Consider the following 24,877-nt stretch of genomic DNA (forward strand, 5'->3'; position numbering starts at 1 on the left):
GTTCTCCTTGGATTGCCTCATATTTAAACAAATATATTCTGTACTTTGATGAATATCTTGGCAGGTTTCGAATTCATTCTCGAAGCATGAAGACGATCCAATTTTAAACAACTGTTAAGTTAAACATGTTTGTTTTATTTTGAAACATAAAAGTACAAAAATGTACATCTATTTGTCATCGTAAAAAGACAAGATCTTCTCCATATGCATGCATCATCACAGCGTGTGTTTGAGGCATGGTAACATGGAGTAAAGTGTTCACAAACAAACCGGCATATTTTCAAACATGGCGGACAAGTCCGACTAGCCAAAATATATTTCTCGGTCTAAAAGTGTAATATAATTGTATATGACACTTCTACAGCAATGAGTACGAAAACTAAACGCCAGATATCCACTGGAAGACCTGTACCACCGTCCAGACCATCTGCAGTGTCGTCCCGTTACCCTAGAAAGAGTTCTCCGTCGGTTAGGTGAGTTAATAATGTAAACTAAACCGTACGTACACTGTACAGTGTACACTGTAGTCTGTAGTAGTTTGGCAGACGGCTCACTCCAGGTTTAAATCAATTACCAATTATACACATCGGTGTCAAACTCGCATCATTTACAACCCATTTCAATAATTGATGGTGTATTATTTGAAGCGTTATAATCTGTAAATAAAAGAGAAATCATACCCGAAGAACTTCAGTATATTTAATTATGTAGGTTAATGAATAGCATTAGCAATGACATTTTCGTTGTTTACATTACAACTCAGTAGTGAGACTGTACAGCCATAGGCCAAATTCGTGTAGGGTCTATGGTACAGCCGGGAGAGGTTCTAGATCCACAGGCACTTGAATCAATCTGTATGGATTTTCTCTCTCTTTTTTCCCCATACATTTTTACAAAGAAAAATTCCCATACAGATTAATTCAAGTGCCTGTGGCTAGATCAGTCCATGCAACCAGGAATGCAGTACATGATCCAACTACCGTTATAATAGTTAAAGGATGACTGAGTTACTCGTTGTTGTGTTGACACTACATGTACTTGACCGAAAGATTTGACTAAAAAGTTATCAAAATTATAAATATGTATTATTAAAATATGTATTATGAAGAATGTATATAGGGACTGGGGTATCTATTAAACATTTTATCATTGACAGCATTTTAACCCATATTTAAAAAAAACTGGAGAGAGGGTCATGTTTTAGAGAAATGAATGTGAGGGAGGGCCTTTTTAGAAAACAGAATCAGGGAAGAGTCATATTTTAGTAGAAATTTACATAACAGACTGGGTTTGACTTCCCCTGGTTGTCTCCACATGTAATATTACTGAAGGCTCCCTAACCAAGTGGTAAGGTTCACTGTATCATGAGTACAGTACCTACATGAAACTTGACTTTGTGGTTATTTCTGGACACTGGTAATTCAAAATTAGCATCTTAAGGGGTGTCCTCTTTCTACAAAGCTTAACAAAGCTTTACAACTGTAATGGTACTTTTTTGCCCCTTCTTCTGGCTGTAGCCACATATCAAGCTTATGACACAGTGAGCATTTGGGTGTTTTTCAACTGCTTGCTTCAAAAGTACATACTACACAATGTTGTCTTGCCTTCCTCATGTCTTTTATCCACATGAATAATGAAAACCAGAAATTACATTTTGTATCACACCATTTGCATGATCAGAACATGATCACATGCCATTTTGCACCTAGACACACAATGACATTGTAGAAGTCAGTGATGTAGCAACATATAAATGATGGATGGGTTACACAGTTATGTTAGTTTGTATACATGTTGTAGAAGAATGTTTGGCAAGCACTGACCCATCATTCGTATTCAGATTTGATGATTAACGTTAGCACTCTCATTGAAGTGTGGTAATTTAATTTTTTTAAAAAGCTACATTTATAGTTCTGTGTTTCAGGTTAACTATAAACTGTTACTTTCTTTATGTCTAGATACATTCCTAATTTATTTTCATGACACTGCACAGTGACAGTTATTGTACATCTACATAGATGAGCCTTTGCCTGGCCTTGTTTTCATTGACTACTCACTATTAAACAATGCTACTTTAATGATAATGTACATTTTTTTTGTACACATGTTTATAACGCCGCCGGTAATGAAGGCATTTGTTCAGTTACTTTGAGTATTTCATAGTCTAGTGCCATCCTTCATCAAATCTCAAGATCACTCTTTACAGATGATTCGATACCACGTTGGCATCCAGACTTAAGTGTTTCAAAGCAAAATGCTGAAATAGATTGTCAATAGCCAAGTACTTGACCAACACTCTTTTGACACAGTTGTATTCAACTTCTCACTGAAATTCTGTGTATAAATAAAACAACCACAAACCATGCCATTCTAACCTAAATATTTATAGGAGACTGAGCTCCTCTTCAGTGTGTTACCAGTATCATATTGTTGACTAAATACTTGGTACACTATTAATAATCAATACACTCCATAATGAATCCCAATGCTGTTTTTTCACTGTGTAGGAATCATCAAGTAAGAAGTGCTGTCAATGGTAAACATGTTACAGCCAAACCAAAGACTACTGCCACCACTGTTGAATACGAAGACAGCGATACTGAACAAGACATTGTTATGATGGATATACCATCAATAGCAGATACCAGCAGATGGCAAGAATTGAATAAAAAGTCATCAGAAATCAGTCCTGAGAGAATCGTAAGTACATACATGTACATGTACTTTGGGAAAAATGTTGTAAGAATAAAGGACAGTAAACTGATTAATTATAAATGTATAATAGATGATTTTAATCATCAAGCTAAGGACTTCGGGTCAAGGTTTGGTGAGGGAAGGAATAAGGTTAAACCCCCTAACTTAATTTGTGGCATCTATCGTGGATAGACATGGTTCACTACACTGGTTGCCTGTTCACTTCCTTCTTCTTACAATACAATACAAAGCTCTTAATGACAAAGCTCCAGCCTACAAATGCAACCTGTTGCAAAGTTACACACCAGTGCATTGCTTTGTTCAGCTAACAAGAGTCTCCAGAGTCCTACTTTCCAAACAATTCAAGACCAAGATATACATGTATGGTGGACTGGTTATACACTTTCAATTGCATACATGTATGGTGGTTATACTGGCTCTGTGGACAACTTTGATTGTCTAAATAAATTACTGATCATTCTGTTTAAATAAATATATTCTCTCCCTACGTGTACAGATAGATAGATAGATATTATTTTATTATACAAATGTACAAATGTAAATTATACATTTCAAAATCATATGTAAAAATGGAAAGTAAAAACTTTTCAGTGAAAGGTTATTCAACCAACCCTATTTTAAGTCTAGCCCAACCTGACCTATGCCTGGGATATTCCACATACATGTACATGTAGTGTGCCCAGTTACAATGTGATACAGGGTATTTTTCTGTCTGTCATGATAAGGCCATGTGTGGTGTCTTTCATTTAGTCCTGGTTTGTTAGATCACCCTCTACAAGAGAGGAACACTCACAACTGTACATTGTATATGTTATGATTATCAAATCTGCACAGTTGATCTTCTTCTGCTGTATATTCCATGTGTTTGATGTTGATGTTCATTTTGATGTTTGATGCATGTGTTTTGTTGTGTGTGATACATGTACATGTAGGTCTTATTATCCAGACTACTAAATAATATTAACAATGTACACAATTTTGTTCTAAATTTCAGTTGCTCCATTCAGGAGAAAGCAGTTATCTAAAGGTGTATGAAGTAGACTTAAATGCCGCCAACGTAGTACGGATAAACAATTTAGAAAAGGTACGAGTATATTTATAAGTTCTTTTTATTTTGAAGTCATAACTTACATTATTGCAGTTATTCAAATTAGAATGTATGTAGTGTCATAAACATTGCAAACATTTGTACTTAGACCTAATAAAACAAATTGTGTGGTTCAGATTACACTCAATTTTAGAATAGGTGGGGTAGGTAGAATTTTAATTTTATTTTATTATATATTTTTTTCTGTGTGAGTGTCTAGTGCAAGTTTTCCATTATTTTCCAAATGGTCTCTGTGTTGTTTATTTCTTCCTATCAGATGTACAGCCATTACAGATTGGAAGAACAGTTTTAGAGTGTCTTTTTAAATTGACGGCAGTTTCCACATCCACTATAATTTCTCGTGAGACTTCACAATTTTTGTGATTTCTTTTTTTTTTTTCTTCACAAATATGCAATTTAAAAAAGTATAGGGTCGGCAGTGAAAAGCTAGGTGGGGTCAGGTAACCGGAACCAAACAATTATTTTTTTTAGGCCTTACATGTACATTCTGTTTTTTGTAAGTAATTTATTTTATGCATTTAGTTATAACTTTATAAGGTGAATAATTAACCTGCATAGTATGACAAAAATGCTTTTTAGAGAAATTTAGGTTTCACTTTGAATAAGAATATAATGTTACGTTAAGTCTTTGACCAATATGCCATTATCCAGTTATCAGAGATATATATCATTTCATAGTTTGGCCACTAGGAATGCTGTTGTTTTGGGGTCAGAAGTGAGGGCCAAAAAGTGAAGTATTATAGCATAAATAGAGCACACACAAAGTTACCACTCATTTTGCATGTTCTTCATGTATTGTAGTCTCAGTTACCCAGACTCTCACTGCTGGGTTTCTCTCTACGAGACCTCCCCAAATGAGAGTCTGAGGAAACTACATTTCAACTACCCGGTACTGGAGTCACACAGTGCATTTCTTCCAAGTCATAAAAATAGGTTTACAAGGCCTGTTTGTTGTAATTTAGATGTATCACTTGCTTGAGATGTGATAACTTGTTACAAAAGTAACTAAATCGTGTAGCCTACAATGTTGGACGTGAAGTATTCCCCAGCATGCACTGCTCTAGAAGCTACTTCCTGTGCAGACGGGTTGGACTCTCGTTTCCCCAGACTCTCATTATAGGGAGAGTCTGGGTAACCAAGATTAGATATACTTTTTTATTAGGAACTACCAGTAATCAAAACATGTCTACATGTAACTACTTTTTTAAGAACACAATACTTTGGTCATGGCTTCATGCACAGCCATATAATGAGTGCAAAGGCCATGACCTTACTTTGTCAAATCCATGTTGGCCTCTTGCAATCTGTGGTGTAATGATTTGTTTTTTCTACCCCATGTTCAGTTCACAAAGCTAAGAGTTCTTGATTTATCCTGTAATCACATAAGGAATATAGAAAACCTTCAACACAATGCAGTAAGTAAAGTTCACTTCAGTTCATCAGATGTATCACACATCCCATAATAATTATTTCCATCAGTGAAGGTTGTCGTGTTGTTTCTAATTATGTTTTTACAGCCTGAGGGGAGGTTACCTGTGGTCATTCCTCATGACATACAATGTACTCTCACTGGGCTCTTTTAGACCTACAAATACACTGTATATTACAACCAAACAGCTACCAGTATGTCTCTTGACCATATCTTTTTCAGTAGGACCCATCTGTAGCTGAAGTGCACATAAACAATCCATAATGTTACATGTACAGTGTATGCATGATGTATTTGATTGGGTGAAATTCATTATATTGAATTGTAATTGTATTATACATGTAACTGAATTATGGCTAGAGCCCTCATTGAAATTGTAAGTGTGAAGTCAGTTTATTTCAAGTGAGAATTAGAGTAAAGTCAACCAGATCCATTTATCTGTACCTATAGTCTAATACGTGCGAGACCAGACATATCAAAATATTGTTGTGTTGTGTTTGGAATAATTTCAGGATCTCCGAGAATTAAAGCTTTATGGTAATGAAATAACAGAAATCAAGAATCTTGATTTGTAAGTATACAAAGTAACTTTACATGTATTGTTAGTAAGCAAGTACTGTATGACATGTAAATTATATGAGAGAGAGAGAGAGAGAGAGAGAGAGAGAGAGAGAGAGAGAGAGAGAGAGAGAGAGAGAGAGAGAGAGAGAGAGAGAGAGAGAGAGAGAGAGAGAGAGAGAGAGAGAGAGAGAGAGAGAGAGAGAGAGAGAGAGAGAGAGAGAGAGAGAGAGAGAGAGAGAGAGAGAGAGAGAGAGAGAGAGAGAGAGAGAGAGAGAGGGAGGGAGGGAGGGTCAGACAGAGAGACAGACAGAGAGACTATGCGATACATATATGAGGAATTTCACTCAATGTCCTCTGAGGGAGGGAGGGAGGGAGGGAGGGAGGGAGACAGACACAGGGAGGGAGGGAGGGAGGTGGGGCATGACAGAAACAGACAGCTAGTTGTACATGTAGACAGATGCAGACAGACGGTGAGGTGAGGTCTGCGTGTCTATCTGTTTGTCTGTGTGTGAATTGTTTACATTCATATATGTTATTTGTTTACTTACCAGCCTAGCAACTTAAAATTAACCTCCTTATCTTTGTTCAGGTGCACAGAGATTTGTCATCTTTTATTACAACACAATAGAATCAAAACAATAGGTAAGTACATAGATTTCAGCCTATGCCATACATATACGAGGAGTTTCACTAAATTTCCTCTGATACTGTAAACCTAGATATTTCGGCCACTAGAAAATTTTGCAACTTTACAATCTTCAGCTTGCTGTCAAAGACCAACTTTTACTAATTACCAAACAGGTACATTGTGTTCATGTACAAGAAGGCCTTTTACTAGTTTTAGTTACTACTTATTTTTGTGTTTTTGTTTTCCAGTGAAATAAGTCTTTAGCTGAAATTTTCAGGTTGACAGCATAATGTACATTTGTATAATCCTAAACTACAGAGAAGCTGGTAAATTTTTGTACCGCTGATAACTTGCATTGTTACATAGAGTAGAAAGCAAGGAAATATCATTGTATGCCATCTCACCTCAAAAACCAGCATACTGAGAAAACTACTTATAATTATATTGGGCCCCAAAAAAAGAGAGAATTGTTTCTGGTCAGTGTGCACATCACTTAAATACACTCGTGTTGGTCATTTTTTGTGTGTTTGTCCAGCTCATGCAGTCGGCAGATCCAGGGGGAAACACAAAAATAACCCTCCCTCCTTCAATGAAGACAACGGCAGAGTCGATCATAAACAAGCAAATGACATCTGCCCCACATATACACTTGCTCTAAAGTAATAAATAAAAAGAACAGTAACTGCCACAAATAGTAGGTTGAGTGACAGGTTTGTTAAGAATTGAAAAAAAAAAAAAACCCAGACTGTCATGACCAGATTCAATTTTTCTTTTTTTCTTTTCTTTTTTTGCCTCGGATACATAGAAAGTGTATATACAAGATATATGCTGCATGTATATTCTTGTTTGCACACTTACTGTCATAAAACTTTGACAATATTTATAGAGAGAACATTTACTAATAATCTCTCTGTTTTTGGGTTGAAATGATTTGGGAAATATCTTGGATGGTATTTTCATTATTAACCTGTACATAATAATCACACCATATTCTTAATTTTCTTTTCTTTTTGTGTAGGTAGAGGTCTTGCGAATCTCCGGAAACTGAAAATGTTACGTTTAGATAGTAATCAAATGTGTAGAATTGAATCAAGAGAATTAGCAGCATGTGGCCAGTTGACTTACCTCGACATTAGCAGTAACAAGATAGATAATCTTACGGTAAGTTGACTTAGCAGTAACAAAATTTATAATCTTATGGTAAGTTGACTTACCTAGACATTAGCAGTAACAAAATCGATAATCTTACCTAGACATTGGCAGTGACAAGATAGATAATCTCATGGTAAGTTGACTTACCTAGACATTAGCAGTAACAAAATCGATAATCTTACCTAGACATTAGCAGTAACAAGATAGATAATCTCATGGTAAGTTGAATTACCTAGACATTAGCAGTAACAAAATCGATAATCTTACCTAGACATTAGCAGTAACAAGATAGATAATCTTTCGGTAAGTTGACTTACCTAGACATTAGTAGTAACAAAATAAATAATCCTACGGTAAGTTGACTTACCTAGACATTAGCAGTAACAAAATAGATAATCTTAACTTGCAATCATGTAGACATACTGTGAGATTGATTGATTGTATTATACATACATACCGGTTTAATACCTGTACTCTGATTCTATCTATTGTCATCAAAACACATCCTTGGCCTGAAAATCTGAAAATTATTTATTTAAATGTTAAAATAGTATCAGAACAGCCAGAAACTTAAAAGAAAAAGGTGAATGATGATTGAATGGTGAGAATGGTCAGCTGAGAATGTGCGAGTTAAGATTCAGCCTTACCATTGTTCATTTTAGTTTTTCCTTTGTTAATCATATGCTATCCCATACCATCCTTTGCCGAGCCAGTATTTAGCAATTGTTAGGCCAAAAAAATAAAACGATTTGTTTCTCGTACTCGCGTGCGTCATCTACACATGTTTTTCTTTCATTTTCCCTTTTTAGCCAACATCTACCGGTACTTTCCATATTGATGGCAAAACCAAACAGTTTGAGAAGTACAGATGAGAGGCTGTAAAACAAACAGTTTACAATGCATGTAGTTTACTTTCAGAGTTCAATAAATGTTATTAACCGTTCAGGGCAGTTTCAGTGGTAACATCATGTATGTGATAGTGAAATGGTTGATGAGTCAGTGTGCTTCCCCAACCAACACTCCCCCCTCCCCACCCCCCTTAAAAAAACACCATCACCGCATCATTTTTGAAATTTCACTAGGACGAGAAACAAAGTCTTTTGTCTTTTTGGCCTTACCTTGTCTAATTTTCTAGCCCGCATTTGTTGACAAATTTCCAAAAGAGGATTCTGTTAGAGATTTTAGTACAGACATTTTAACCCATGTCCTGGTTGTAAAAAAATGAGAACTGTCTAGTCTGAAAATAGGTAGAGTTTTATTTATATTTTTTATCTCTACAGAGTCTAAATTGTTTGGGTTGTTTGGAGGAACTCTATGCAGCAAATAACAGAATACAGAAAGTGACAGACCTTGGCAGGTGTAGAAAGGTAAGCTATTACAACTGGCAGACCTTTGCAGATTGATTGATTGATTAATTGATTGTTTAATTGATTGATTGATTGATTGATTGATTGATTGGTTGGTTAGTTGGTTGGTTGGTTGATTGATTGATTGATTGATTGATTGATTGATTAATTGATTGATTCTATCTGTATAGCAACCTTTGAACTTTACTTTGTGGTAGAGACTAGTGCTCAAAAAATTGAATGAATGAATGAATGATTGATTGATTGATTGATTGATTGATTGATTCATTCATTGACAAGCATTTACAAGGTAGAAAAAGACACTTGATGTACAAGTAAGCGACCCATACATGACATACCTCTCTTTCTTTCTCATTTCTCAGATACAAGAGATTGACCTCTCTAAAAACAAGTTAATAGACATATCAGGACTAAAAGGATTACCTTACATCACAGTAAGTTCATACTATCATCTAGAAATTAGGGTATATCACAGTAAGTTTACAATATCATCTACAAATTAGGGTACATCACAGTAAGTTTACAATATCATCTACAAATTATACAGTATATACATTGGTGATTGTTTGAAATCCAGAGTACATGTAGTTTGAATCAGCAAAGAGTTTGCTAAAAGAAAACTTGCTCCTGGTCTTTTTGAAATCATCAAAGAAATTTATGTGTTCACTATCTTGTTTGCATGGAAATAATCAATCTATTATTTTTCCCTGGAGTTAACACATTGTTTAGTGCCCATTTTATGATATGGAAAATTTATCAGATTGTTTTGTTCTCAATATAGATTAAATTGCATGATGGGTCATTATTTTCAGAGATTTTTTGTAGAAGTTTTTGTGAAGAGAGTAATACTAATAGCAAAAGTTTAAAAAAGTTAAATTCCAGCACTTCTCTAGATGCCCATACAGCTTAGTGAAGTCATGTACTACTGCCGTGTTATTATTAATGAGAAATTTTCTGCATTTATGGAATACATCAGTACAAGCATTATGTTACATCCCTTAGTTCATAATGCAACATTATTTTTTAGTTTTGTATAATGGCTTCATGACTTTGCTCATGGTCAGACACTGCTACTGGGTGGGCAACCTAAGTTGACAAGACCAATTATGTGCTACAGAGCACAAATTGTATATTGATTGTCATTAGATGTTTATTAGATTTTTTATTTTTAATAAAGTGGCAATATGGATGAGGATTGGGTATTTTTTTGGATTTTTGATTTATAAAACAATTTTATCATGGCTTCCTACTTAAAAAAAATCAATGCGAAACAACATTGACCAAGTCTGTGTTTGTAACTCAATAAATTGCAAAAAGCTAAAAGGAATGTGTAAAATGTACATGCAATAACAAACATTTTATACATTTATTTATGTTTTGCAATTTATTGAGTTGCAAACACAGACTTGGTCAATGTTGTTACACATTGTTTTTTTCAAGTAGGAAGCCATGATAAAATTGTTTTATAAATTAAAAATCCAAAAAAATACCCAATCCTCATCCAGATGGCCACTTTAACATGTAGAAAGATATGGCAAGCAAAGAAAAACAGAAAATAAATTCAAGAGGAAAGAATATTAGGTTTTGAGTTATTTATGTCACTTGTGTATCTGTTACAGACTCTGAACCTTGCCAATAACTGTTTGTCAAATGAGAATCTTAAAGCTGTGGGTAGACTCAAGTAAGTACAATGTTTATACTATATGGCATGGTGCATGAGTGCAAGTGTGGTGTACTCAGGGGGTATTTGCATGAGTGCTTGCAGTGTTTTCTGTGGCTGTACTTTAATGAGTGTAGCGAGAGAAAGTACAACAGAAAAAAAACTGCAGACATACCACACTGGTACTCACACAGCATGAGGTTCAGTTATTATTATATTTATTTATTGAAAACAGCAAATTTCCATAAAAATTAAGCTGTGCGATCGTGTGCTTTCATGTATAGTGAATGATTGTTTCATCATTTGCATATCGTTTTGCATATACATACACATTGATATTTCCTGTCAGTGAAAATACCACTATGCTTGCATCAGTGCAAGTAATCATTGGTACATAAATTATGTATTGATGCTAATTACCACTTGATAATTAATGTAATATATTATATGAATATCAGTCCAATGAGAATGTGGGTAGACTCGTGTATCAAACCAAATAAAATTTTGCTCCTGGAACAGGTGCAGAACCTGTAACATTCCTGTGATAAAGTCTGTGTCAGTGTAAAGATGGCACTATGGTTGTAACAAAGCTGTAGTCACATGCCTACCAACAGAGTTGTGGCTACATTACTTTGTACATTGCTGTTGGTACACTGCTGATACAGTGACGTGTGTACAGGCATGTCACAGAATTTGTCTTTTCTACATGTGACAGTACCTGTATGTATATAATTGACTGTATACATTGCTGTAGGTACACTGCTGATACATTGATGTGTATACAGGCATGTCACAGAATTTGTCTTTTCTACATGTGACAGTACCTGTATGTATATAATTGACTGTATACATTGCTGTAGGTACACTGCTGATACAGTGATGTGTGTACAGGCATGTCATAGAATTTGTCTTTTCTACATGTGACAGTACCTGTATGTATATAATTGACTGTATACATTGCTGTAGGTACACTGCTGATACAGTGACGTGTGTACAGGCATGTCACAGAATTTGTCTTTTCTACATGTGACAGTACCTGTATGTATATAATTGACTGTATACATTGCTGTAGGTACACTGCTGATACAGTGATGTGTGTACAGGCATGTCACAGAATTTGTCTTTTCTACATGTGATAGTACCTGTATGTATATAATTGACTGTATACATTGCTGTAGGTACACTGCTGATACAGTGACGTGTGTACAGGCATGTCACAGTGTCTATCATTTCTACAAGTGATAGTACCTGTATGTATATAATTGACTGTATACATTGCTGTAGGTACACCGCTGATACAGTGATTTGTGTACAGGCATGTCACAGAATTTGTCTTTTCTACATGTGATAGTACCTGTATGTATGTAATTGACTATACATTGCTGTAGGTACACTGCTGATATATTGATGTGTGTACAGGCATGTCACAGAATTTGTCTTTTCTACATGTGATAGTACCTGTATGTATGTAATTGACTGTATACATTGCTGTAGGTACACTGCTGATATAGTGATGTGTGTACAGGCATGTCACAGAATTTGTCTTTTCTACATGTGATAGTACCTGTATGTATGTAATTGACTGTATACATTGCTGTAGGTACACTGCTGATATAGTGATGTGTGTACAGGCATGTCACAGAATTTGTCTTTTCTACATGTGATAGTACGTGTATGTATATAATTGACTGTATACATTGCTGTAGGTACACTGCTGATACAGTGATGTGTGTACAGGCATGTCATAGAATTTGTCTTTTCTACATGTGACAGTACCTGTATGTATATAATTGACTGTATACATTGCTGTAGGTACACTGCTGATACATTGATGTATGTACAGGCATGTCACAGAATTTGTCTTTTCTACATGTGACAGTACCTGTGTACATGACTGTATACATGGATGTGTACATGTACGCAAATGTAATTAGGTCTGATGTTATAGTAATGTATACTCCATTTGTGAGATATTCTAAACATTATTATTATTAATAAATACAGACTGGTATACATACATGTACATGTGCTTATACCAGTAGACCTGTTACATGTCATTGACTAAATACAGTTCTGAGAGCTGACCAACTGTTCAGACTCTGTAATAAAATTTGTACACACAACTCTGGATACACATCCAGAGTTTGTACATCTCTGTTTCAGTCATGTGATCCCAGTCAGAAATTATAAACCTGTATACATGCTTGTGGCTACAGACCTGTACATGTCTGTCAATACAGCTTTGAACTCTTACCAAAACTACAGACCCTGTAATGGGTAATGGCACGTGTTTCACATATACTGTTACAAGATCTGCACAGGACCTGTTACAGGCATGTGACATCCTGTATATGTGTGTGAATTTCTAGCTGTGTACTGTTACAACAATAAGACTTCACCAGATACAATGTCAATGAATTTCTCAAAGGGTTAAACGAGTGATCTAGCTTGTTGACTGACATAAATTATTTTCTAGTTGAAAAATGACTCTGAAAGTATGTGTCACAACAGAGGATATTTTGATTGTCTGACATGTCAAGTACTGTAAGTTGTTGACGTCCTCGCACGGATTTCTTACCAAGAATTTCTGTTTCACGTCATCCCAAGAGACACTATTCAAATGTGTACGCCCATATTGTTAGAAGTATGGTTACTATTCAGACAGACTTTTCACCAAAGCCTTCATTTTCAAGGTCAAGCAGATATAACTTTGACATACAACAAAACAGTTGGGGGGGGGGGGGGGGCTATGTATTTTATGAAGGCTTGTTTTTTAAATCTTGATCTCAATAAATAAAGAACTCAGGAAGTATGTACACATGCATTTATTTTATCCATTAGTCATACAGAAGTACAGTGTTTGAGGAACTGAAAGTCCAGGGACTTGTTTCTCAAAACCTTCTACAAATATTTTGTAATTAGTCATACATATAATTATACAAAAGTGTCTGAAATATCCAGTTGTTGGTCTGCTTATGTACCCACACACACACATGTAAGTGGAAACAAGGATGGATCCTTCACGCTAATACAAATACTGAACAAGTGAACAATAACATTACGAAAAGTCTCAATAAATTCAAAAATGAAAGTATTTTTCAATTTTAATTAAACCTGCATTAGCTGCAACTGAGACATTGTTTTTTTATCAAATAACCAATCATATATTCACTAAAAATTAGCCAATAATTACTTTAAAAAAAACAATTAGTGGTCAATATTATCTGTAGGTAGTGTAGTGGTAAGTTAAAGTATTGATTGAAAGCTCGGTTTTGAATCTGTCACTATGTTAAAACTGGACTGGTTGTAACTGGTGTATCATTTTTCAATCAGACAACCGCAATATATATTCACTGAGAACTGCTAAAATACCTGTCCAATAATTAGACATTGTACATGTTAATCAGTGGACGATATTATCAGTAAACAGTAAAGAAACCAGTTGAAGTTGTGATTGCCATTGAGGGCCCTGCGTTTGGGTGCAGAATCTCAGAGTATTCATTTTTTAGCCCCCAAATCATTTGATTTGATTTATTGTGTATACAGCTATAAAAAAATATATTTATCCACAGGTGATGTAATACTGTTCATAGTGTATGATAAGTTGTTGTACCCAACAAAACATGTAACATTTTTTTTTTTTTTTTTTTATAAATTTTTTTTAATTTTTTTTATTTCCAAAACAACTGCAACCCTCTCCCCCTCTCTCCGTTTGTTCGTCCTGTGTTTTCTCTGTAATGTATTGTTTGCCTTTGTATTGTCTTGCAGTTGTTTTGGAAACATGTAACATTAAAAAACCCAAAAACATTCCAGTTGCATCTAGTGTGGCTTAAACACTTCAAAAATTTGTTTCTGAAATATGACTTAACTAAACCACCACAGAATTGAACTAAAAAAAAAAAATTCCAGTTGCATCAAGTGCGGCTTAAACACTTCAAAACTTTGTTTCTAAAATATGACTTAACTAAACCACCACAGAATTGAACTATTTGATGTGAAGTAGAAGTGCAAGTTTTCTGAATATTTATGTTAAAACATAATTCATAAGTAAGAACAATCTTCCTGCCACCTAATTTTGCCTCATTATGAAAAGGATGAAAAGGGATATATCAATCTCAAATATTTGCTACTCTGTTAACTCTATTTTTAGATCTCAATGCAACTTTTAATTTCTTCCAGAAAAGTTTCTGACCAACTTCATTTTCAGTCCATTTGATATATTTCTGGGTCAGTAACATCTTTCGTAAAACTCTTGGAATGTCATTATCAGGAATTTCAAGTAACAACACAAGGACTAGAAGATTCCTCTTCTGTCGAAATAAGTGATCTTGAGCCATTCTCATCTCAAAATAACACCACTCACTTTGTGCAAAGCCAGGTGACAGTATCAACATAGTTTTGTGACTAGTCTCTATACTTTCAAGAATGTTGTCAAAAATATCAATACCTGGCATAAAATCACGTTCATGTAAACAGAGTTTGAAATTAGGTGGATCAATATTTTCCAAATGAGGAACTAATTGCTGCATGATCCAATCTCTGTCATTTTCATTGTAACAAACAAATGCATCATATCTGATGTTCAATGGCTGCTCCTCATCATTAACTTGGAGTTGATAACCACCACGTTTTAGTTTGATGAGGAAACAACAATAGCGTATATACCAACGAAAGTGAACACAAAGTCCAATACAAATTGCTGAGAAGGCAAAAATACAGGTAATGGGTACAGAAATCATAAATGCTAGATTACATTCCCATCCAAAGGTCAAAGTTAACACAGACTTTCCATACATCATTATCGGGTCTGCACATTTGATATTTGATGGTAGTATCTGTACATTTCTGTCAGTTTTCATCCAATCTACGAATTCCTTCATTTTGCACTTTGAGCAGTCAAAAATGTTACTATCAATTCTCAAAGTCATTAAGTTGTGTAAGATTTTTAATGCTTGTGCATTAACATCACTGATTTTTGTGTCCACGAGCGTTAACTTTTCTAAATGAGAAAATTTTGGCAACAAATCAAAGATGAATTTATTTGTCAGGTCACGTACGCTAGTGAAAGATAACTCTTGTACATTTGGGAATAAATTTATGAATGTGAAAACATCAGTTGTATTTTTGAATCTGATGTTTGTAAGTGTTAAAGACTTCAAAGACGAAAGGGTTTTGACCGGAATAGTTTTAAGACATTTGTTCTCAATATGAAGAGTTTGCAAGTTCAGCATATTGTCAAAAAATCCTTCAAGTTCTATACACCTGTCGTGATCCTTTAACCGACTATCAAAGAATAATTGTTTGAGTGATGGTATGTCAAATTGAAATTTGATAGGCGAATTGGCAGTTGTCATTAATATCTTCAGATTTTGAACTTTTTTCATATCAAGTCTGTGAAGAGCAACCATAGTGTTTTCATCAGTATTTCTAATATTAAGTGACTCAAGAGAAATAAGTTCTGAGAAAGTTTCATAATCAACCATGACTAAATCGTTGTAGGACAGATCTAATTTTTTCAGTTTTGTCAATGAAGAGAAAGACTTGGGGTCAATGTTGGTTAACTTGCTATGAGACATATCCAACTCTATCAAGGAAGTCAGTTTTCTAAAAGAATACCAGGGAATATCACCACCTTTGAACCCATTGTCATTCAGATACAAATATTCTAGAGTGGTGAGATTCTGTAAGTTGTCTAACAGTTCTTCCATTGTGTATGGCAGTTTGTAGAAACCATTCTCCTGTATCACCAACGTTGTAAGAGAAGTCAAATCACTGAACACTCCATATTCAATGCTATAAGTGAAAACGTTCGAAATTATCCTCAAAGTTTTCAAATTTTGTAGTCCTTCAAACACATTTCCTTGAAGTGTAAAGCAATCCCATTCACGTAATTCCAAAGTTTTTAAGTGTGGTAACCATTGGAAAATTCCAGGTGACGAATGGACTTCTGCTACATGACTATATTCTAAAAACAGATGTTGTAAATGTGAAGCTCTCAAGCCCTTGAAAGTAGAACTTGTAATTATTGATTCTATTATTGGATGCCCTAAACTTAGAGTTTTCATTTCAGAATGTTGAAGATTATCCAGTAACTTCTCAAGACATTCGCCATTGATATTATTATAACCCAGATTCAATGTTGATACCTTAACCAAACTAAATGTACTTTGTCCATTACTCGGACATTTCAAATTATTGTGTGACAAATCCAACTCCTCCAGTGGGAAATCCCCAAATGTCATACTTTGTATATTTGAGTCATTAAGGTTACCTTCCGTCAGATGAAATGCCTGAAGTCTAGGAAAGTCCTGTAATTCAATATCATCACAATCGATGGCAAAGTTGAAGTCATCAAAAATCATTAGTTCAATACTTCTTAAAGGTTTCAAGGGTTTATTTGGAAAACATACTAGTTTATTCTTACTCATATCCAATTTCCTTAATTTCTTCAGCTGTTGAAATGTGTCATCTGCTACTTGAGTTACCTGATTCTCGGAGAGGTCCAAATCTTGCAAATTTATCAGTCCTTCCAGGGAAGAAGATGACAACATCACAATTTCATTGCCACTAAGGTTCAGTCTCAGTAAATTATTCACAGGGTTGAATACGTGATCCATTATGTTTGGTAGCTTGTTGAATGACATGTCCAGTATTTCTAGTTGCTTTGCACCCCAGAAAGCATGTGCTTCAATTAATGATATTAGGTTTGATGACATGTTAAGTTCTTTAAGTTGATGAAGTCCTTGCAGAGATTTTGAGCCGAAAGTTTCTATTTCATTATCTGTAAGTACAAGACTCTGCAGTTTGCCCAGACTTGCCAAACTACCTGGTGATACCGCTTTTATGTTGTTACCATCCAAATCAAGTTGTGTAGCAAAGGATGGTAGATTGCCAGGAACATGATCCAATTCTCTCCCACTGCAGTCAACATAGGACTGGTTGTACACCTTACATATTGCATCTGAGATGACCACAGAAATATCAACAATCAGAAGTAAGATTCCCAGCTGAAGTAGTTTATGTGTGATCCACATCTTTGCTAACTTGACAGTGGAATATCAAAATGGAACAATGACAGATGATTCTCAGATGCTGTATATGCTTTTAACGGTCAAAGCTAAATGACGAAGACTATACTATGGCAAACTTCAACAGAGCTAGAGGGATGCTGTTGGGTCATAGACAGTTTCTCTGCCACTGTCTATGGTTGGTCAAGCAACTTCTTTTGCTGTATTATCTAACTTGTGTCACAATACATGTTATGAAACTGATTCTCTGATATTCCAATAGAGATGTACTCTATTCCGAGGGCTGTATTGTATCATAGACCCCACACATTCCGGGTCTGTAATTGTATAAACGTCCTTGTAGGTGTTGAAATACAGGAACTATTGTAACTGTACATTACCTGAAACTGCATGTATACTGACATTTCAAACTAAATTACAATTAAGCAGTACATTTTTCATATTAATATATTATGCATTTTCAAATATGTATAATACATGTATACACCAAAGTGTACAGATATCCTAAAAAACTTATCATATTTTCATATATTAAATATGAACCAAAAAGTAGGGTAGGCTTCCAGGTGTTACACTATTAAGGATAATGCATAGAAAGTAAATATGTGTGACTTCATCAATAAAGCTATTACGTTAGCAAACAGGTATCAGTTCTGCTTTCTTTTGTTTTCAAATCACATGAGTCTGAATCAGTTTTGAGGACATTGTAAATTTAGATTATGATTTCCTGCAGGTACATGTAAGTTCAACCCACTTTAAGATACATCTATGTCTATCATAAAATCTGTCCCTTTGTGATTGGCTGATCCTGCCTACTGAAATGGATTCATTAATATTCTGGACAATTTGATAGACAAGTGATTTTCCATCGCCCGGTCCGGTAGACTAAACACCTAGTATAGCATCCTTCCTGAGTTCAAAGTTAACCAGCACTTCTTCTTGCTTCTGTTTGAGGGAAGAAATGTCATGAAGAGTTCCCACAACTTCCACAACATTGTTGGTCATATTGTGATACTTGAATAATGGTAATCATGTTTACATTGTGCAACTCAACACACCGAGTTGGTTGTTATCATGTAGTGATGCTATAAACATCATATCTTACTGCGGGAAATAATTAAAAACCTACAGAATTTGTGCCTGTTTTCTGGCCGAAGCTTCATTAAGTAAAAGACCATTAGAAAAATGCTAGGAGGTAGATGAAAGATGAGAGCCAAACATGACAAGAGTTATTTGAAACCAATGGCATAGATGCACCTCGTGATGTGGTATGATTACGGAATAAATTCCTTTTTTTTGTTTTGAATGTGTTCAACTTGGCTTGTGTGAGGTATAAAAGGGTTTTGTCTCTACTTACTCATCTTTGACTTGTCAAGACAAGGCCAGTTCTATTATTTTCCGTAGCTGAATGAAGAATAATATTTAGGAATGATATGCAAGTATGTTTCAATCTTTGTCAAAAGACAATGTAAGCTAAAATGTGTACATGTACATTCATGATCATGATCACTACTTGTGTTTCACTTCATCATGTTCTCTTCTTGCCACAGATCACTTGAAGACCTGTTTTCATGGTAATAGACTTAAATAGCTACTTGTGTATCTTATCATTGTGTTGTTTTTTATCTACAGATCACTGGAAGACCTAAATCTCTGTGCTAATAGACTTATTCGGTTAGAACCACTGATAGAGTCATTTCCAGCATTACAAGTACTTAATGTCAGTGAAAACAAAATCAAAGAATGGAAACAAGTGGTAAGTTTCAAAATCAATTTTTATCTGCTAAAGTAGAGCATTCTCTCACATCCCTGGCAGTCTGAGAGCGTTGAACATCAAGTGTGGAAACGATTTAGTCCGGCACTGTCAAACAATGCCTAAGTGAAATCATAGCTCATACTGATTGGTTGATTGCATTTCATGATAGTCAGTGGTGTACTTATTAGTCAGGTGTATATTTACATTATCAAATAGAATGTGACCATTAGATTGATTTATTGATTGATTGATTGATTGATGGATGGATGGATGGATGGATTGATTGATTGATTGATAGATTGATTGATTGATTGATGGAATGGAATGGGATGGGATTGGATTGGATTGGATTGGATTGGACAAGACCAATGGGAGGAAGTCCCGTTTACAGGCTCCTAAAAATGAAAAACTCAAGAAAAAGACAAGTCTACAAAACAGACAAAGATGTCAAACAAACAAAACTAACAAAATGCACATAAAAACACATTACAAGGTAAATATATAAAATCAATTGGACTTGAGATGACAATCTTGCAAACTCACATTTTTAAAAAAAAATTTTTTTTTTAAATTAAAGTCAATATTCGAAATACTACAACAGAGACCATCATAAGTTGTCATACATCTATGAATAGCAGTGTTTAAAAACATTAATTCTACTGACATCAGGTCTAAAACAAGTAAAATTTCTAGTTCTTCTCTGCGGGACATTAAAACGTAACTTAGAGAGAAAATACGGACTATCATAAAATAGATATTGATTATCTCATTTTGTTCCGACTTCCCGTAGTGTTGTTTGAAAAAGATGGCTGCCCTTGTAGAATTGTATGTATCAGGAAATCCATTTTCTTCAGAAGGTGGTGAAAAACAAAGGTAAGAACTGAAAGATATGGATTGTGTATCTGGATTCATTATCAGGCTATTAAAATTCTAGTGGTACATGCTTATCGTATCAACATATGCTACCACAGATTTGAGATAAATTTATTTTCCCAAATCCATTTTATCAACCCTTACCCCCAATAATAGTATTTCTACAAAGTCCAGGAGTTATGGCGTAACATCATTTACCTATACGGGCATGGTAAACTTGCAACAAACCAGGTGCTTTGGGCAGGTTTGAACCACTCGGCCACCATCAACTTGTATATATATATAATAACAGTTGTCAATGTTTACTGTAACATGATATCATGATATGTGATATTGCAAGTGTTATTATAGACTTAATTATAAGAGTGACAAGTGTCATAGTAAGATGTATGTGAGATGCTCTCAGTTGACTAGACTCATGTAATAATAGCCAATTCTCGGTACCTGTAATACCATTTTATCTCATGCTAGAGGATCAAAATAGAACAAGAAGGTAGACTTATTCTCAGTACCTGTAATAGCATTTTATCTCATGCTAGAGGGTCAAAATAGAACAAGAAGGTTGACTTATTCTCAGTACCTGTAATACCATTTTACCTCATGCTAGAGGGTCAAAATAGAACAAGAAGGTTGACTTATTCTCAGTACCTGTAATACCATTTTACCTCATGCTAGAGGGTCAAAATAGAACAAGAAGGTTGACTTATTCTCAGTACCTGTAATAGCATTTTACCTCATGCTAGAGGGTCAAAATAGAACAAGTCATTAGAGGGTTGACTTATTCTCATGTGCCTATAGTAATGCATGTGGATCAAAAGTTATGGTGTCAACCAAGAAATCGAATGTTCAATATTTTTACGATGTGCCTAGTCAGTAATATTCTATTTCAGGTACTGAGAATTGAATATGAATAATGGATGTACATTGTAAACAGTGTGTGAAAGTAAAAGTCTGCAAGATCACCCATGTGTTCAATTTTACTTTATTTGAATAAAAAGATCATGTAAAGTAGCTGACTTTGATTTGACTTCTAATATTAAAGGTTCATTGAATTTCATTTGATATCTGCTGTAATCTGAAATTTCTCTGAATAATTTCTTTGTAGCTATCATTTTGAACTTCATGGACTTTTACCAGCTCTGGAAATTTTAGATGGAGCACAAATGAAAAGGCATGTACAGAAGTCAGCACCCATCATGAGGCCAATGTCTGCTTCTACAGGTTGGTACTATTTCTTATTAGACTCCTTATTTGCAAGAGTTGCGTTGAGGTCAAATGAATCTGCAAACTCAACATCTCATTTTTTATCAACATCATATAGAATAACACAATGTGGTTAAAATGGATATTGAGGCAAATATTTTGGCCATTAGGATTTATTCTCCAGCTCAAAATAAGTCTTTGTCAAAAATAACTTATACTTGTAGTGTCTAAAAATAATGAACACAGGACATGCAGAAAGTGGATATCAACTCAGGTAGTTAAGCCCAGGTAATCAGAGGAACTGACCTTCAAATTCTTTGTGATCCTATGAGATAACTATGCACTCTAGGTTTCAAGAATGCATAATTTATTTATGTTGAAAACCATACCAGACATTATTTTGCAACATCTGAAGAGTAAATACCTTGTGATTCAATATCACTTTTGTGACAGAGTTCTCATGAATACAGTTCCCTATCCCCAAATTTATTTTAGACGTGAGTAACCAACAAGTTGAAATACAAATCAAAAATGTTGTTTCTTTTACTCACATATTTACTACTAGTAATATTTTAGCTGTGAGTAGTTGGCAAATTGCAAACCAAATTAAAGATATTACATTTGTTATGCTCATCTCATAGAAATTCTTTCTCTTTTTAGCTGTGAGTAGCCGGCAAGTTGAAAATCAAATCAAAGCAGTTGAACAAGATATGCAGTCTTTTGAAGCAGCTGTAGCTTCTAGGTAGGTTATCGCACCTTGAACAAAACATTTTAAAGGGGCACATTATGGTTTTGAACGCGCATGCGTAGTCATTGCACCGCAATGCATCCTTGGGTAAAACCACCAAAAATATATTGTATAATAGTATATAGGACGCACATGCGTGCTAGTCATTGAGACGCTATGTGACTGCTTCGCGAGCTACTAATAAAGCTGTACATTTTAATGTTTTTCTTCCCAAAATTGTAATTTTGTGTTTTGTTTATTTGTCAAGTTTGAGATCTTGTGGACCTCAAATATGAATAATTATGCTGATAAAACAGTTGTAATTTTTGTTACTTATTTGTGAGATTTGAAATTTTGTAGCCTTCAGATATAGATATGCAAATAGGATTGCTGTAATGTTAATTTATTTGTGAGATTTGAGAGCATGCAGACCTCAAACATAAATATGCTAATAAGATTGTTATTTGTTTCAGATTTGAGAGCTTGCGGACCTCAATGAACACGTTACCTTTAGAGCCACCAAGTAGAGCAAGTACATCTTTTGATAGTACTACTCCTAGACCAGATACAGCAGACACGTTAAGACCAAATAGTAGATGTAGTGCGTAAGTATACCAGTCAATCACTCATACTATGATTTCTTTAGCTTCAGGATAGTCTCACAAATGTCAGTCAGTAATGTTTTTATAGACACAGTGAAGGGGGAATACAACAGTGGCAATCTAGGTTTCGGCTCACTACTAATGTTAGGATAGACACAAACTAAACTATTGTTGTTTGATGTGGTAGATTAAATGAGTTGGTGATAGCGGTGCCTCTGTTGTATGGATACAATCACCCTGTTGTCATGATAGTGTAAACAGTGGAAGTCCCTAAAAAATGTACATTGCAACATCATAAAAGTTATCAAAAATGACACCCCACTGAGAGTATACTTAAATACTGAAACCATTCAATATCTTATATCAACATGTTTCAACAATAGTTTCAGTGTGTGTTTATTGTAGTATTAGCTGAAACCTCTATTGTTACTGTTGTATCATCTAAAGAGTGTAAAGTGCCAAGTGTATGAATATTGCTAATATGCAAACTTTTAGTTGTTGAAAGTTGAACTTGTCACACTCAGAGTCTGGGTTTGTGTAGCTTGTCTACATTGCGATCTGAGCTTTTCACTTCACTTCTCACTAACCAACTGCTTGTAATACTATCGGCACCAGCCTTTTGATTTAGCCACACTTCCAATGGTTGTTATCAGCATGTCAGACAGTCTGTAGACGTTTGCATTATATTAGCCTATCTGTAACTTATGTCAATGTTAACTCTGGTGTTCATCTCAGTAACGAGTGTTCATTTACATAATGACTTCATTTGAATATAGTCAAATTGTCTGACATAGCATCGTTATCACTACCCATTGCAACCCAACAGTTTTTAGTGTACCACAATGATGATATTATGTTGATAGTGTCATGAGCAGGTGAGAAGCAAAGCAAAATTACTGATCATGATGTCAACATGCCAAGTGAATGAATGAAATATTCAGCGTCCATATGTCTGTCTCAGCTGACAATTTGACATTATTTGACAAACAGAGAATGTTACACAGACAAATTGTGTATCCTGTAAATAATTGTAGTTTCAGTCGCAATAACATTGAGGGAAGATAATTGAGATTTTAACAGAAAGTCTTTCTGATTTTTTGCAGGAGATCAAGAATATTACGAGCACGAGCTTTTGCTGATGAACATTTTTAGTGTCATATGCAGTCACTGTATATATATATATATGTGTGTGTGCAATTTTTCAGAAATTTTATATTGTAAATATGTAATGTATAAATACACGTTTTGAAATGTATCATTTACTGGGAGGTTTTTTTGAGACTGAACTGAACTTTTGAAAGTTAAAGGAAAGTGTTTGTAAATGTGAGTTCACAACCGAGTCACAAAAAGTTGTATTTTGTGTAGGTAGCACAAAGTGCTGTTTTGCAAGATTACCGTTTTTTTCAACTTTTTATTTGTGTTTTAATATCTGATGATATGATTGAATTAGGGACCGTTCAGTTTGTGCTTTTCTTTTGTGATGTACTCAAAGTATGAACTGTGTTGTGAGACCTTTCATTTCAGGCTGTACATTAGTAATATGTTGTCAATGAATGAACTGTGCCGAGACCTTTGTATAGGGGTTTGCATAGGGGTACTTGAAGATGACAATTTTTAGCACAACTGAACTTGTTCAGTAGTGCTATAGGGATCGCCCGGCGTCTGTCTGTCTGTCTGTGTGTGTGGATGTGTGTGTGTGTGTGTGTGTGTAAACAACTTAAAGTCAAAAACCGCTGAACCGATTGCCACGATATTTGGTGGGTCCATTACTTTGGGTGTCTAGTTGGGAAATTGTTCAAATCAAAATGATCGCATCACAGGTGTGTGATTTGGGTCAAAAAATGTGATTTTTGGTCAAAAAACTTAAACTCAGAAACTACTGGGGAGATTGGTGCGAAATTTGGTGGGAACATTCTTAAGGGGGTGTAAAGTAAGATTTGTTCATGACGGCATGATTCCATCAGTGATATGCAAATTAGGGCTAAAAATGTGTCTTTTTGGTTAAAAATCTTTAATTCTAAAACTACTGAGCAGATTGGGCTGAAATTTAATGGGAATGTATCTAGGG

The 24,877-nt window shown here is 34.9% G+C and overlaps 1 protein-coding gene across 1 annotated transcript; it reads left to right on the forward strand.

The window, feature by feature from the left end:
- The first annotated feature begins 356 nt into the window (after window positions 1-356).
- On the forward strand, window positions 357-24,498 carry LOC144435509 (uncharacterized). The gene is made up of 16 exons (XM_078124100.1): window positions 357-473; window positions 2,508-2,700; window positions 3,710-3,799; window positions 5,167-5,238; window positions 5,765-5,823; window positions 6,403-6,455; window positions 7,460-7,602; window positions 8,874-8,960; window positions 9,323-9,394; window positions 10,580-10,641; window positions 19,281-19,404; window positions 20,195-20,277; window positions 21,383-21,498; window positions 22,141-22,222; window positions 22,681-22,812; window positions 23,913-24,498. Exons 1-16 carry the CDS (start codon window positions 367-369, stop codon window positions 23,959-23,961), a joined length of 1,524 nt encoding a protein of 507 aa, XP_077980226.1. The 5' UTR covers window positions 357-366; the 3' UTR covers window positions 23,962-24,498.
- Window positions 24,499-24,877: the final 379 nt, after the last annotated feature.

The sequence above is a fragment of the Glandiceps talaboti genome, chromosome 5 (genome assembly GCF_964340395.1).
Source record: "Glandiceps talaboti chromosome 5, keGlaTala1.1, whole genome shotgun sequence".
Taxonomy (NCBI): Eukaryota; Metazoa; Hemichordata; class Enteropneusta; family Spengelidae; genus Glandiceps; species Glandiceps talaboti.